Source organism: Paroedura picta, chromosome 3 (genome assembly GCF_049243985.1).
Source record: "Paroedura picta isolate Pp20150507F chromosome 3, Ppicta_v3.0, whole genome shotgun sequence".
Lineage (NCBI taxonomy): Eukaryota > Metazoa > Chordata > Lepidosauria > Squamata > Gekkonidae > Paroedura > Paroedura picta.
In genome coordinates, this window is record NC_135371.1 from 147,283,991 (window position 1) to 147,297,194 (window position 13,204).

Genomic DNA, 13,204 nt, shown 5'->3' on the forward strand with positions numbered 1-13,204 from the left:
CTCAAACCACCAAAATGCTGAATTCTTCCCCGAGCTTAAAATCAAAACAAAGTACAAATCATGAAGCTGAATAAGTTTTGCTTGGTTGGAAGGATGGGGTGGGGTGTGAATGACACTGCTTAGTTCTGGAGGTTCAGCAAAACCAGGTGATTTCCATGCAGTTCAACAATATACAAAACCTTTGTTTTGTTAATTCCATATATGAAGCCACTTGTAGAAATAGAGCTTTATAAAGCAACAGAGGCAAAACCATAACAAAGTAAACATATACACAGGTTTATCAGACTATTTGCCATGATAGTTAAATTTCCTTGCTGCATTGGAGGAGGGTTGACTTTCAGGCACTTGTGGACTTGCCAGTATACTGCCTGCTGCTGACTTCTGGTCCAGTCCTGCAGGGTTGCTGTTGTAATACGCTCTTTAAAAAGCCAGGCTCTCCCTTCTGCAGGGAGCTTGTAATCTAAATTTTGTTAAAGTGTCACAGGAGAGAATCTGATATTTTTTTTAAGCGCACCATACATATGTTGTATTTCTGGAATTTTGCTCTCAGAGGCAATCCATTTTTAAAACATTAAGATATTTGTGCCCATTTTTCTCGCACGAGGGACTCAAGGCAATTCTCGGTGGTGATTAACACAGTACAAATTCATCACACATTAAAAACGAATAGCTTGCCATTATCAAGAAATATAGAAGAAGAGTTGGTTTTTATATGCCGCTTTTCTCCACCAGGAGTCTCCAAGCGGCTTCCGATCGCCTTCCTTTTCCACTCCCCACAACAGACACCCTGTGAGGGAGGGGAGGCTGAGAGAGAACAGATCTCCTAGCCATGCACTCTCTTAGAACTGTTGAGCTTCACACGGTTTCCTAAAACTTTAAATAAGGTGCCTTTCTTCTGCCAATACAGCGAAGTCGAGAATTGAAATTTACATTCTCTCCCACAGTCTCTCTAGGTGTATACATTAGCTGGGGAGCTGTCCATGTGAGCGGTTGGGTTACACAATGACTACAATTACAAGAGTACTTGTAGTCATGACCAGAACAGCATTGGGGTAATTGTTTCTGGCCAAGAACTCTGCACACTACCAGATATGGCACATTCACATGTTTGTCCTTCTAGATTGATGAACCAAATTCTTTCGGCAACACTGCACTTCACATTGCCTGTTACATGGGTCAGGATGCTGTGGCCAATGAACTGGTCAACTACGGCGCCAACGTCAATCAGCCCAATGAGAAGGGCTTCACCCCCTTGCACTTTGCTGCTGTCTCTACCAATGGGGCCCTGTGCCTGGAACTTCTCGTCAACAATGGAGCCGATGTGAACTTTCAGGTATGGCCAGTAAAGCTGTGTACGGGCTTTAGATGAAGGTGGTGGAAAACCAAGGATTATTTTTAAATGCCTGTGGATGGTCAGAGCGAAGTGAAGTTCGTATTCTTGGTGGGGCGATAATATTCACTCCCTGATTTGCCTTTATCTTTGCAGAGTAAAGAAGGGAAGAGTCCTTTGCACATGGCTGCCATTCATGGACGGTTTACACGCTCTCAGATTCTCATACAAAATGGTAAGCAGAGCCAGTGCTCCTATGGTTGATACCTTGTGATGTTACTTTCTTTCTCTGATTTGCTTTGCAGCTTTTTGTTTTTAAGCCATAGAGGCATCTTGTTTGTCCATGCAGACATTTAATATACAAATGGGTATGTTTGGGTTCCAACTCTTGGTATAGCTGGTTTCTTCAATTCTTTTCCTTGTCAGACCAAGATGTGCTTCTGATCATATCTGAAAGTCAAAGTTGCTTATGGATTTTGCTTTCTAGGCAGTGAGATTGACTGCGCTGACAAATATGGCAATACCCCCCTCCATGTTGCTGCTAGATACGGCCATGAGCTGCTAATTAGTACTTTGATGACGAATGGTGCTGATACTGCAAGGTGAGGAAAGGTGGGGTCTCCTGGGAGGAGAGAGGACATTGGGGGGGGGGTGTTTAAGAGCACTTATAATGGAGTGATTCGCAGAAGGTTAAGGAAGCATAAGCATACAGGCCAAATAATAAATAATAAAGAAGCATAAACATACAGGTCTGTCAATTTAAAAATTAACAAAACATATTAAAAAACATGTATTTATTTTATCATTGTTTAAATACAGACATTAGTGCTTACAATAACCTCAGTTAACATTGTCAATCTGTAATTATGCAAAAGTGACAAATATTGACCCTGACCAAATGTGTTTCAGCCCTAAACTGACCATCCTTAGTGGTCAAACTAATAACATTGCAACATGGCTCCTGACCTAATAATATACAATTCAGTCATCATAAACTGACCAAGATACAGTTATTGTGACACTTTCTGTCTATGACCAAGGTTAAGAATATTGATCTTTAACCTCATTCTTAAGAGTGCACAACAAGGTGCATTCCTTGTTCCTATGACGGTGATTAAATCAGTTGTGTCCTTTTCTCACTTGATCTGAAAAGCTCTCTAAGCCAGGAGCCAACAGGGTGGTTTTGCTTCTCATGTAAAGCAACTGCTGTCTTGTACACATAATGGTAGTTAGGCTGAGGAGCGGTAGAAAGGGCTTGCGTTACTTGCATCTTCTGTAGGTATGCTTATGCGGAGTAGCAATTGTGAATTTGGGACAATAATTTGGGTGTGATCCTTTCCCAGATCTCGAATGCCTGACCAAAAGAGTAACAGTGTAGTAGCTGATACACTTCAGTCACTTCTGGGTGTGCTGAGAGTCATGCTTACTGCATTGCTATTGTGTGCTGCTTGTGTGTGGTCCAATCACATTTATTTCCCATATTTTTCCAGGCGTGGGATCCATGACATGTTCCCCTTGCACTTAGCTGTTCTCTTTGGATTCTCAGACTGTTGTCGTAAGCTACTTTCCTCAGGTACTTAGTTGCCATGCTCTTCATTATCTTTTTAAGTGGTCATAAGGACTCATGATCCTTTCCGATGTGTGTCCCTGAATCCAGTACAGGCTGCCAGGAAGGCTTGAAGGATATCTGGTAATACTAGTGGACTGTGCTGCCAAGTTGCAGCCAATTTATGGGGATCCCATAGGGTTTTCAAGGCAAGAGACAGACAGAGGCAGTTTGCTATTTCTTGCCTCTGTGTAGCAACCCAAGACTGCTCTAGTGGTCTCTTATCCAAAGACTAGCTAGGCCTGGCCCTGCCTAGCTTCCACAATATGCCAAGATTTGGGCTAACCTGGGTCATCCAGGTCAGGGGTGAAGGATAGACAGAAGTATTAGGCAGTTGGTTGAATTTTCTTTAGTTAACACCTGCATTTATTTATTTATTTACTTTCTGCTCCTTATAGTCTACACTTTTCACAGAAAGTGTAAAACCCAAGTAGAAGGGTATAGACATACCTCCCCGCCTTCACACCAAGGGGCATCACAGAGCAACCTCGGCAAGATATTAAGGAAACTGGGTCCTTGCTTATCCAGCTCTCAGAGGCAGTGTATATGGTAGGGGGGAGTATTTGGTATTGAAGCCAAATTGAAGTTAATACGTGCTCCTTGTCTAATACTAGGATTGTTCTTAATCTGTGTCCAAGGACACCCATGTACAAAGAAAACAGATAAATGATAATCAGCAAGGCACGTGTACAGTGGTTCATTTTGCACCAATTTGTGTACACTTTCTTCTTGAGATTGTGCGGGCTTTGTAAAATTGCAAAAATCTTGGTAAGGAACCATCTAGTAGGAACTGAGTAAATGAAGGGCAATATTCATTTTTTTATTCTGGGGTACATTGTAACAGATGACATGGCACAGAAAGCTCACTCACAGAACATTTGAACCTCTTTCAGATACTATTTGTCTGAATGTGATCTCCATAACGGTGAAGGCTAGCAACCGGAGGGGTGAGGGGGTGAGGGTGCCTATGAGAAAAGTACTTCCCTGAGGTTTTCAGGAATATGGATTCCATTTGCAAGCAGTAGACTTTCCATGGGATCAATCTTCTTTTGGATTTACAGTAAACAAATAATTTTACCCAAATCTTTCTCCTTGCTGTCTCCTCCCCTCATAGGTCAGTTGTACAGCATCGTCTCCTCACTTAGCAATGAGCATGTGCTGTCTGCAGGCTTTGATATCAATACGCCAGATAACCTCGGGAGGACCTGCCTCCATGCTGCTGCTTCCGGAGGGTGAGTGCTGCTGCTTCCGGGGGGTGAAGTTCCCTAAAGAGTGTGCGTCTCATTTGGCTTATTTCCTACTCCATAAGCTACTTGAAGTTCAGTAAATATTGTCCATTTCTATTTAACAAGACCTGATTCTCTAGATTCAGCAATAACTTGGTTACTGGCAGAGCGCCCAAGTAGCATTGTGATCAAATTGGTGTGGTTCTGATTACAACTGGTTTAGAATGAATATTAGACTATCACTAGTTATTATTAAGACTAAAACGGTAATGACTGGGGAAGGGAATGGCAAACCACCCTGTATTGAGTCTGCCATGAAAACCCAAGAGGGCGTCACCCCAAGGGTCAGACATGACTCGGTGCTTGCACAGGGGATACCTTTAACTTTAGTTATTAAAACTGTTTTTAATTCTCTTATCTGTCAAATTGGGGTGGAAAATTTCCTTTGCGTAGCCATTTTCTCTAGCTGCTGTAGGCAGCAGGGGTTTTGTCTTTATTGATAAGGGTTTCCCATAACAGTATAATGTATTTAGGAAGCATGCTTTGAGGTCATAGCTATTTCCTGTGTAAAGGTTTTAAAGTTTTGTCTGCATTCTGGTCTGTGACCATATAAATATATTTGTACGTGCTGTTTCCTGTGGTATAGTAACGGGTCCCACCCACAAACAAATTTATGGCAGCAAACCAGAAATTGATAAATTTATAAAGTGCACAGAATTATAAGACTCCTTGCATTCAGGTACAAGTGTACTCAGGCTACCGAGTGCTGCCATTTTAAATCAACCATGCATTCAAGGGGACCAATCGTTCTCTGTTGTGCCCTACAGTTGTTCCTTGTTTCTTCAGGTTGTGACTACATTCCCTTTGGTTTCCTTTGTAGGAACGTTGAATGTCTTAACTTGCTGTTGAGCAGCGGAGCTGACTTGAGGAGGAGAGATAAGTTTGGAAGGTAAACTTTTGACACAGTGTACTTGTTGTTGGAAGGCAAGGAAGGTCTGTGGGATAGCGATTCTGAAAATTGTCATGTTAGCATAGGGCTGTTTTCAGAATGTGAATTCTGCTTCTTTACACCAATATGTCTGTCCCACTGAAGGGGATTCTCAGTCTTTGTTGGAGCACAGTGCATAGCCAGAGTCATTGGCGCAACAAGTGCAGCGCTGGCTTTGTATATGATGAGATCTAGAGTCAGATCCTGCCTCTATCATGGAAGTGTAAAATGGTATTTGTGGAATGTTGTTGTTAACTGTGTAATTTGATAATTCCCTGGCACCAAGGAAGTCCGCTTGACCTCAACCAGGGCCAGAGCCTTCTCCGTCCTGGCCCCCACCTAGTGGAACAACATCCCAGAGGAGACCAGAGCCCTAATGGAACTAAAACAGTTCTGCAGGGCCTCCAAAAGGGAGCTCCTCCACCAGGCATTTGGTTGAGGTTGACCGAAACTAAATGACATCTACTGGGCCCCTGAACTTCCCTCCCTTGTACCCATGTGAGAGATCTGACCAATCATGGGTCTTTTAGATTGTTCAATACTTTAGGACAGTGGTCCCCAACCTGCGGGCCGCGGCCCGGCGCCGGGCCGCAAAGGCCATGGCGCCGGGCCGCGGCTCCCTCTCCCCGCCCCCCCTCCGCAGTAAAAAACTTCCCAGGCCGCAAGCTTGCGGCCCTGGAAGCTACTTACTGCGGGAGGGCGGGCAGGGAATCAGGGCCGGGCCGCGCCCGTGCAGGCCGCGCCCGCTCGGCCCGATCTGCGGGCGCGGCCCGTGGCCGCGGCCCATGGCCGCGGCCCGATCCGTGGGTGCGGCCCGCGGGTGCGGCCGGGCGCGGCCCGATCCGCGGGCGCGGCTCGCGGGCGCGGCCCGAAGCATGGGCGTGGCCCGCACGGGCGCGGTCCCTGCGGGCGCGACCCGATGCCCTGCCGGTCCCCAGCCTAATAAAGGTTGAAGACCACTGCTTTAGGATGTTATTTTCTCTGTTCATTGTTATTATTACTGTTACCTTTCATTCATTATAGTCACTGAGTTTGATGTATTGTTCTGTTTACATTCTATGTGAACCGCCCTGAGCCTTAGGGGAGGGCGGTACCCAAATGTAATAAATAAATGAAATAATAAAGTTAATTATTTGTTAGCAATAATAAATAAAAAAATAATGATAGATGTGATTCAGACTTTCCATCCTTTCAGCTCAGACTACCTGTGATTGCTGCCTTAACTTGGGCCTTGCGTTGGTCCAGCCCAGGGTTAGGTTGCTGAATTGACTCAGGGTTCTGATGGAGAGCATTGATGTGGATGGCTTCTTGCATCCGAGCTTCTCGATAAGTGATGCTTCCAGCTTCCTTTTCCTTCTCTTTTCTCATCCAGGACTCCTTTGCACTACGCAGCCGCCAACGGCAGCTATCAGTGTACGGTGACGCTAGTCACTGCTGGAGCCAGTATTAACGAAGCTGACTGTAAAGGCTGCACACCCTTACATTATGCTGCTGCTTCAGACACTTACAGGAGGTAGGAGAGAGATTTGCCTGTTGTGGCAACTGTTGGCTACAACTTTTCTGCCCAGAAAAACCTGTGATAAGAATAGCTTGCCTTTTGGCACCTAGGTTTAGGGGTACTGAATCTAAAGCTCTTACATTATTCTTATGTAACAGTTGTTTAGAAAGGGAGGGTTCCAACTGGGGTCCGAATTTATAGTGATCGTGGCATTATCTGCCCAGAGGCTTAAAAATCTATAAATCAAGCTCCACCTTAACAAGACAGGGCCAGTTCTGTAAAATTATAATTGTTTGGGTCTCTGGAGTTGCTCCCTGGTTTCAGGATAGACCAGGCTATCCCATCTTTTGCATCTCTTCCTCTGACCATCTCAGCAAAACTAACCTAGGTCTCTTCTCTTGCAGAGCTGAGAGTCATTCAGGAAACAGCCACGACACTGATGAGGAGCCACTGAAGGAGTCACGACTGAAGGAGGCAATCTTGTGAGTCCCTCATCCATTTGTGGGGGGAGAGGGGTCAATTTTAGGGGGTTCAGCTATTGCTTCGGCCATATTCCTGTTCTCATCTGCAGGGCCAGAATGAGTTTAAGCACCTGGGACAGTACAAAGCTTGGCTGTAGTTAGGGACCTACTTTGGAAATTTGGCTGTCTGTGGCTCTCTCTGCATTTCGATGACCCCCCACTGTTGATGTATGATTTCCTTTCCTCTTACTGAAACTGCTTAACGGGTTTTTGCAAAGTGCCCTAAATGTCCATCTGGCATGGAAAAGGGAGTAAAAACAATACGGTACCATCTTACAACCTCCCTTGGGGATTGACTGTGGGTAGAGGCAGTTTTTAGCCATCTTGTTGCTGGAGTTTTGTGTTTTATTGGGTAGGGGGTTTTACTGGATTTCATGTCTGATGTAACTCGCCTCGAGGTGTTCGAAAGAGACGGGCTAAAAATAGAATGAATAAATAAGCAATCAAACCATTATTACACATTTGTTTCAGTGTATGGAAGATACTAGTAGTGCAGGGAAAAGTTGAGTATTCCCTCAGTGAAGAAGGATATCCTTGTGAGTGTTACTCTTCCCATCCTACTCCTCAAGCTGGGCAGAGCTGAGTGTCTTGTAGTCTTTCTGTTTCTGGTGGGAAGAGAATGTTTTCAGAGATGCACTCCTTGTCCACCTGCAAAACAAATCCGAGATTATAACTAAAAAGACACAGAAAAGATCCTTTCAGCTGCTGCGTGGCTTGTTTCAGATGTTGCTGAAGCCCACGTGGCTTTTATAGGTGCACATAGGCTTGCCTCATGGAGCCAGTGGAGTAGGGAGACACCATGGAAGTGGCCATATTCAAATAGCCTTGATGGAGCTCTTTCAGACCAGCAGGATATAGCTCTAGCAGCTTTGCTCTCCTCTTCCCTTTGTTTGGATCCAGCCAATCATTCTGTTGAAGTGGGCAGCCATTCAGTAGACTTTGTATCACTAGCTCACAGAGAAGAGACCCACCACCACATCTCCCAGGCTGGCACAGACTAGATTCAGAATCAGACAGAAGTCCATAGGCATGGCACACAGCCTCCAATAGTGATGCACCTGCAGAGGTACTATCCTGCATGGAACAGGTCCATCACAGAATGATGTGTGCTGCAGGTGTTCTAGTACAGTTAGAAGAGTAAGATAGCTCACTAAACTATGGAGAGATTTATTACCTCTCCAACCAGAGAAACACTGGATAATTTTTGAAGTGATAGTCATCAATATTCTGACAGTAATACAGGTGCCTCATGTGTATAGATTCTTAGGCACCTGCTCTGTTGGGCCCAAAGAAAATAGATTGGCCAATCCTAGATCTGAAGAACCTAGAGAGGATAAGGAAGTTCAGATTGAAGAACTTGACAACCATTTTTCAGTGTCAGCCTACCTTCGTATTCCCATTTATTACCATCACAAGCCATAGTTCTGGCTCTCATATAACCAGCTACATTACCAGTATAGCATACTCCTCAACCCCACAAGTGGTTATACAACTTTGCCTACAAGAAATCACTACTAAGACAATTTTCTCCAGCCCTCTCCTGCCAGCCAGCAATGAAAACAGCAGGTCCTCACAAAAAAAATTGCAAATTCCTAGCCCATCAAGAGAAGTCCTGTCTTATCCGCTGTTAAGCCTTAGTCCACCTGGAATCCCTCCAAAGCAGCTGGAGCATATCTTCTACCAGGTTGGATAAGAAAGTTCCATGGTGCCATCCTTTCTAGGTCTTCTCTGAGGAGGTTGCCATGGCCTCAGCCAGAACACTATCAGAACTCTGTTTTCTCTTCATAGGAAGGAATAGTCCATCATCTTTCAAAGTATACATTACAAGGAGTTGTAGGGCTTCTACTTGGGCCACATCTTCTATGTTTATTAAGATACTACAAGCTAGAAATTTATTCTGAAGCTACATTTAGCAGATGGATGGTCCAGCAGGCTCTTTCCCCAGAAGTGCCTTAGGCTTTTCCTGCCTGGGATGGCATATTTTTTGTCCTACAAAGGTACCCTCTTCACCCAACTGAAGACGACTTACCAGGCAGGTTTCTTTTCATCACAGAAGTGGAGCCTATACTTCCCTAATCAGGTTGTGGCCAGGTTCCTGACTTTATCCTTGTAAAGTAAGAACATCAAAAAAGTAGTATGCTGTACATACATAACTTGGAACATCATGTTCTGTTTAGATATTCCTTAAGTAACATTCAGATTTTTTTCTGCCCTGATGGATGACATGAAGGGATCCACCTTCCACCAGAAATTGAATGATTCTACAAGATTTTCATCACAGATCTGTCTGCAAAGCAGGGTGGGAGGAGTAACCTTCCCACAGATAACCCTCTAATCTGCTGATGAAAAGAGACTCTCGTGCAGAGTCCAGCATTTTGATGTCCTCCTCTCAGCTCAGTTAATTGTGGCTGAAAGGAGTGTTTTATTGAGACTTACTTCTGAATATCATTTTCCTTATTCTATTGGAATAGATAGGGTTGGCCAGAGGAACTCCCTGATTTTGCAGAGAGGCGTGGCTTCTTTCATGATGCCATTGTGTGGCATTTTCATAACAGAGCCAACATCTAGGTTTGCACAGAAGCTTTGTGTCCTTCTAAAAACACACCTGTCTTATTCCATTATCTAATCTTATTGTTTCAGTTGTTTAGAGTTCTTATTGGATAATGGTGCTGACCCATCTCTCCGGGACAAGCAGGGCTATACCGCTGTCCATTATGCAGCTGCCTATGGCAACAGACAGAACCTAGAACTGGTAAGTCAAAGTGGTCACTTCTTTGAAGGTACTATTAAGGAATGCAGTTTTGCATGAACTTTCTGGCTCTGAACTCCGGTCTGTCTTTTTCTTGAGTCTTTACTCAAGCACATTGACACTGTTGCTTTAAGTAGATATAAATGCAAGAGGAGCTGGAGTATCTGTATGGCTGGGAACAGATATTGTGCCTTCTTTTACCGTAGCTCCTGGAAATGTCTTTTAACTGCCTGGACGATGTGGAAAGCACCATTCCAGTCAGCCCTTTGCACTTAGCTGTAAGTGTTTGTCATGAGCTTGGCTTTTGTAGCATTCTGAATTCTTGTTGTACTAGGGACCAAGTCCGCATTTGGGAATACAACAGGCGCTAGATTGGGTGGGGTGGAAGAACTCTGTGGATGGCCTCTCCTTCCCCCCAGGACCTGGAAAGGCTTCAGGTAGCTGTTATGGAATTCACCAGCAGGGGCAGCTCTCACGTGGCAGGGCTTCACAGCCTCCAGGCTTCAGAGGGAAGTGGCAGGAGGAGGGGGTGGTTACGGTTGGGGGACAGAAGGCAATTGGCTGGCCCCTGGACAGACAGGCAAGCTGGTTGGAGGAAGAGGCACTCAGAGGCAAGACAGCTCCCCTGAGTGGGTATTAAGCTCTGAGGGACACTTAAGCCATGAGACCAGCTCCTCCTCCAGGCCCTTACCAGGATTCTTAAGTGAAACAGATTGTGAAGAATAAGCTTGTTGGTAGAACTGCAGTGATTACCTTTTGAGTGCCAGCATTGTTCTGGAATAGTGAGAAGAGAACCTGGAATCAGGGCGCAAGCACATCTGTTCAGTCCTCCATATTTAATCTTGTAGACAAACAAAGAAGAAAACTGGAGGGGGGGTTGTTATTGCACCATCCATGTGCATGACCCTTTATAGAGTACAAGAAGTGAGCTTCCTAGCTCAGGTGTTTGCAGTCTGTCTGTTAAGATAAAGAAGACAACTAAGGCAGGCAGAAATCAAGAGAAGAATGTGGGTTCATTTCAGTTGCATGTATTTGGGTTTAGTTTCAATGCAGAATGGGGATTAGCAGTCTGTCAAAGGCTTTGAGACCCTTGCAAACTATTGTTTTTTTTGGGGGGGCTGCTTCTAGGCCTATAATGGTCACTGTGAAGCCCTGAAGACACTTGCCGAAACCCTGGTGAACCTGGATGTGCGGGACCACAAAGGGCGGACAGCTTTGTATCTTGCCACGGAGAGGGGCTCTACGGAGTGCGTGGAGGTGCTCACCAGCCATGGTGCTTCTGCCCTTGTGAAGGAGAAAAAAAAGAAGTGGACACCCCTACATGCTGCAGGTGGGAGCAGGACAATTCCTGAATCCTGAGCCCCCTGACTCCTTGGAGAAATGGCAGCTTAAGAAAGTGGGGGGAGAAGAGAGAAGTTCCGTGCTTAGTCTCTTAATTCTTCTTCTTACATTACCTACAGCTGCCTACGGGAACACCGATTCCTTGCATCTTCTTATTGACAGCGGGGAGAGAGTCGACATCACAGATGTCATGGACATTCATGGGCAGTGAGTTTCTATTAGATTCTATCCTAGTCTCCCTGTATTTAGGGTGGAGGTTCTTCTGTTCCTGATATTAGGCAGGAATGATAACAGCTTTTTGTTTTTAAGGATCCCAGACTACTGAATAAGTGACAAATAGTGCTGTGTCTGTGCTTTAACTCCATAGTAACATAGCAGAATATGGTACACATTAGCAGAACTGAGGTTTATTTAGTGCAAACTGCGAGTGACTTCAGGAAACAGCTTTTTTGTTTAGTTCCAAGTTTATACATTCCTACTTACAGTTCATGAAGCATACACCTACAGGAGAGCCTTATCCTGAATAAAATGCCTATGGAATAAACAAGGGTAAACCCCTTTTAGATTGTGTTGATGAGTTTTCTCATCCTAAGTCAGATGTTCCAGTACTTTATTTTCATCAACGTCCGAGAGTTGATGATAGCAACTTGGCATTGTGTTGTTGTTATGTGCGAAGTCGTGTCCGACCCATCGCGACCCCATGGACAATGATCCTCCAGGCCTTCCTGTCCTCTACCATTCCCCGGAGTCCATTTAAGTTTGCACCTACTGCTTCAGTGACTCCATCCATCCACCTCATTCTCTGTCGTCCCCTTCTTCTTTTGCCCTCGATCTCTCCCAGCATTAGGCTCTTCTCCAGGGAGTCCTTCCTTCTCATGAGGTGGCCAAAATATTTGAGTTTCATCTTCAGGATCTGGCCTTCTAAAGAGCAGTCAGGGCTGATCTCCTCTAGGACTGACTGGTTTGTTCGCCTTGCAGTCCAAGGGACTCGCAAGAGTCTTCTCCAGCACCAGAGTTCAAAAGCCTCAATTCTTTGACGCTCGGCCTTCCTTATGGTCCAACTTTCGCAGCCATACATTGCAACTGGGAAGACCATAGCCTTGACTAAACGCACTTTTGTTGGCAGGGTGATGTCTCTGCTTTTTAGGATGCTGTCTAGATTTGCCATAGCTTTCCTCCCCAGGAGCAAGCGTCTTTTAATTTCTTTGCTGCAGTCCCCATCTGCAGTGATCTTGGAGCCCAGGAAAATAAAATCTGTCACTATCTCCATTTCTTCCCCTTCTATTTGCCAGGAATTGAGAGGGCCGGATGCCATGATCTTTGTTTTCTTGATGTTGAGTTTCAAGCCAACTTTGGCACTCTCCTCCTTCACCCGCATCAACAGGCTCTTTAGTTCCTCTTCACTTTCTGCCATTAGAGTGGTATCATCTGCATATCTGAGGTTGTTGATATTTCTCCCTGCAATCTTGATCCCAATTTGTGACTCCTCTAATCCCGCATTTCTCATGATGTGCTCTGCATACAAGTTAAATAGGCAAGGCGACAGTATACAGCCTTGCCGAACTCCTTTCTCAATTTTGAACCAGTCAGTGATTCCATGTTCAGTTCTCACTGTTGCTTCTTGACCTGCATATAAATTTCTCAAGAGACAAATAAGATGCTCTGGTATTCCCATCTCTTTAAGAACTTGCCACAATTTGTTGTGCTCCACACAATCAAAGGCTTTAGCATAGTCAATGAAGCAGAAGTAGACGTTCTTCTGGTACTCCCTAGCTTTCTCCATGATCCAGCATATGTTGGCAATTTGATCTCTAGTTCCTCTGCCTCTTCGAAATCCTGCCTGTACTTCTGGAAGTTCTCGGTCCACATATTGCTGGAGCCTAGCTTGTAGGATTTTGAGCATAACTTTGCTAGCATGAGAAATTAGTGCGATGGTGCGGTAGTT

At 44.9% G+C, this 13,204-nt stretch overlaps 1 protein-coding gene across 3 annotated transcripts in view; it reads left to right on the forward strand.

Annotated features, from left to right (window-relative positions):
- The window catches only part of ANKRD52 (ankyrin repeat domain 52), a 79,950-nt gene that overhangs the window by 35,794 nt on the left and 30,952 nt on the right, over window positions 1–13,204 (forward strand). For all 3 annotated transcript variants that reach the window (XM_077328564.1, XM_077328563.1, XM_077328565.1), the window contains exons 8-19: window positions 1,121–1,333; window positions 1,487–1,565; window positions 1,818–1,932; window positions 2,821–2,903; window positions 4,051–4,168; window positions 5,043–5,111; window positions 6,523–6,663; window positions 7,053–7,130; window positions 9,810–9,921; window positions 10,125–10,196; window positions 11,047–11,248; window positions 11,379–11,466. In XM_077328564.1, coding sequence (XP_077184679.1) covers window positions 1,121–1,333; window positions 1,487–1,565; window positions 1,818–1,932; window positions 2,821–2,903; window positions 4,051–4,168; window positions 5,043–5,111; window positions 6,523–6,663; window positions 7,053–7,130; window positions 9,810–9,921; window positions 10,125–10,196; window positions 11,047–11,248; window positions 11,379–11,466 — 1,370 coding nt within the window. The remainder of the gene's footprint in view (window positions 1–1,120; window positions 1,334–1,486; window positions 1,566–1,817; window positions 1,933–2,820; window positions 2,904–4,050; window positions 4,169–5,042; window positions 5,112–6,522; window positions 6,664–7,052; window positions 7,131–9,809; window positions 9,922–10,124; window positions 10,197–11,046; window positions 11,249–11,378; window positions 11,467–13,204) is intronic.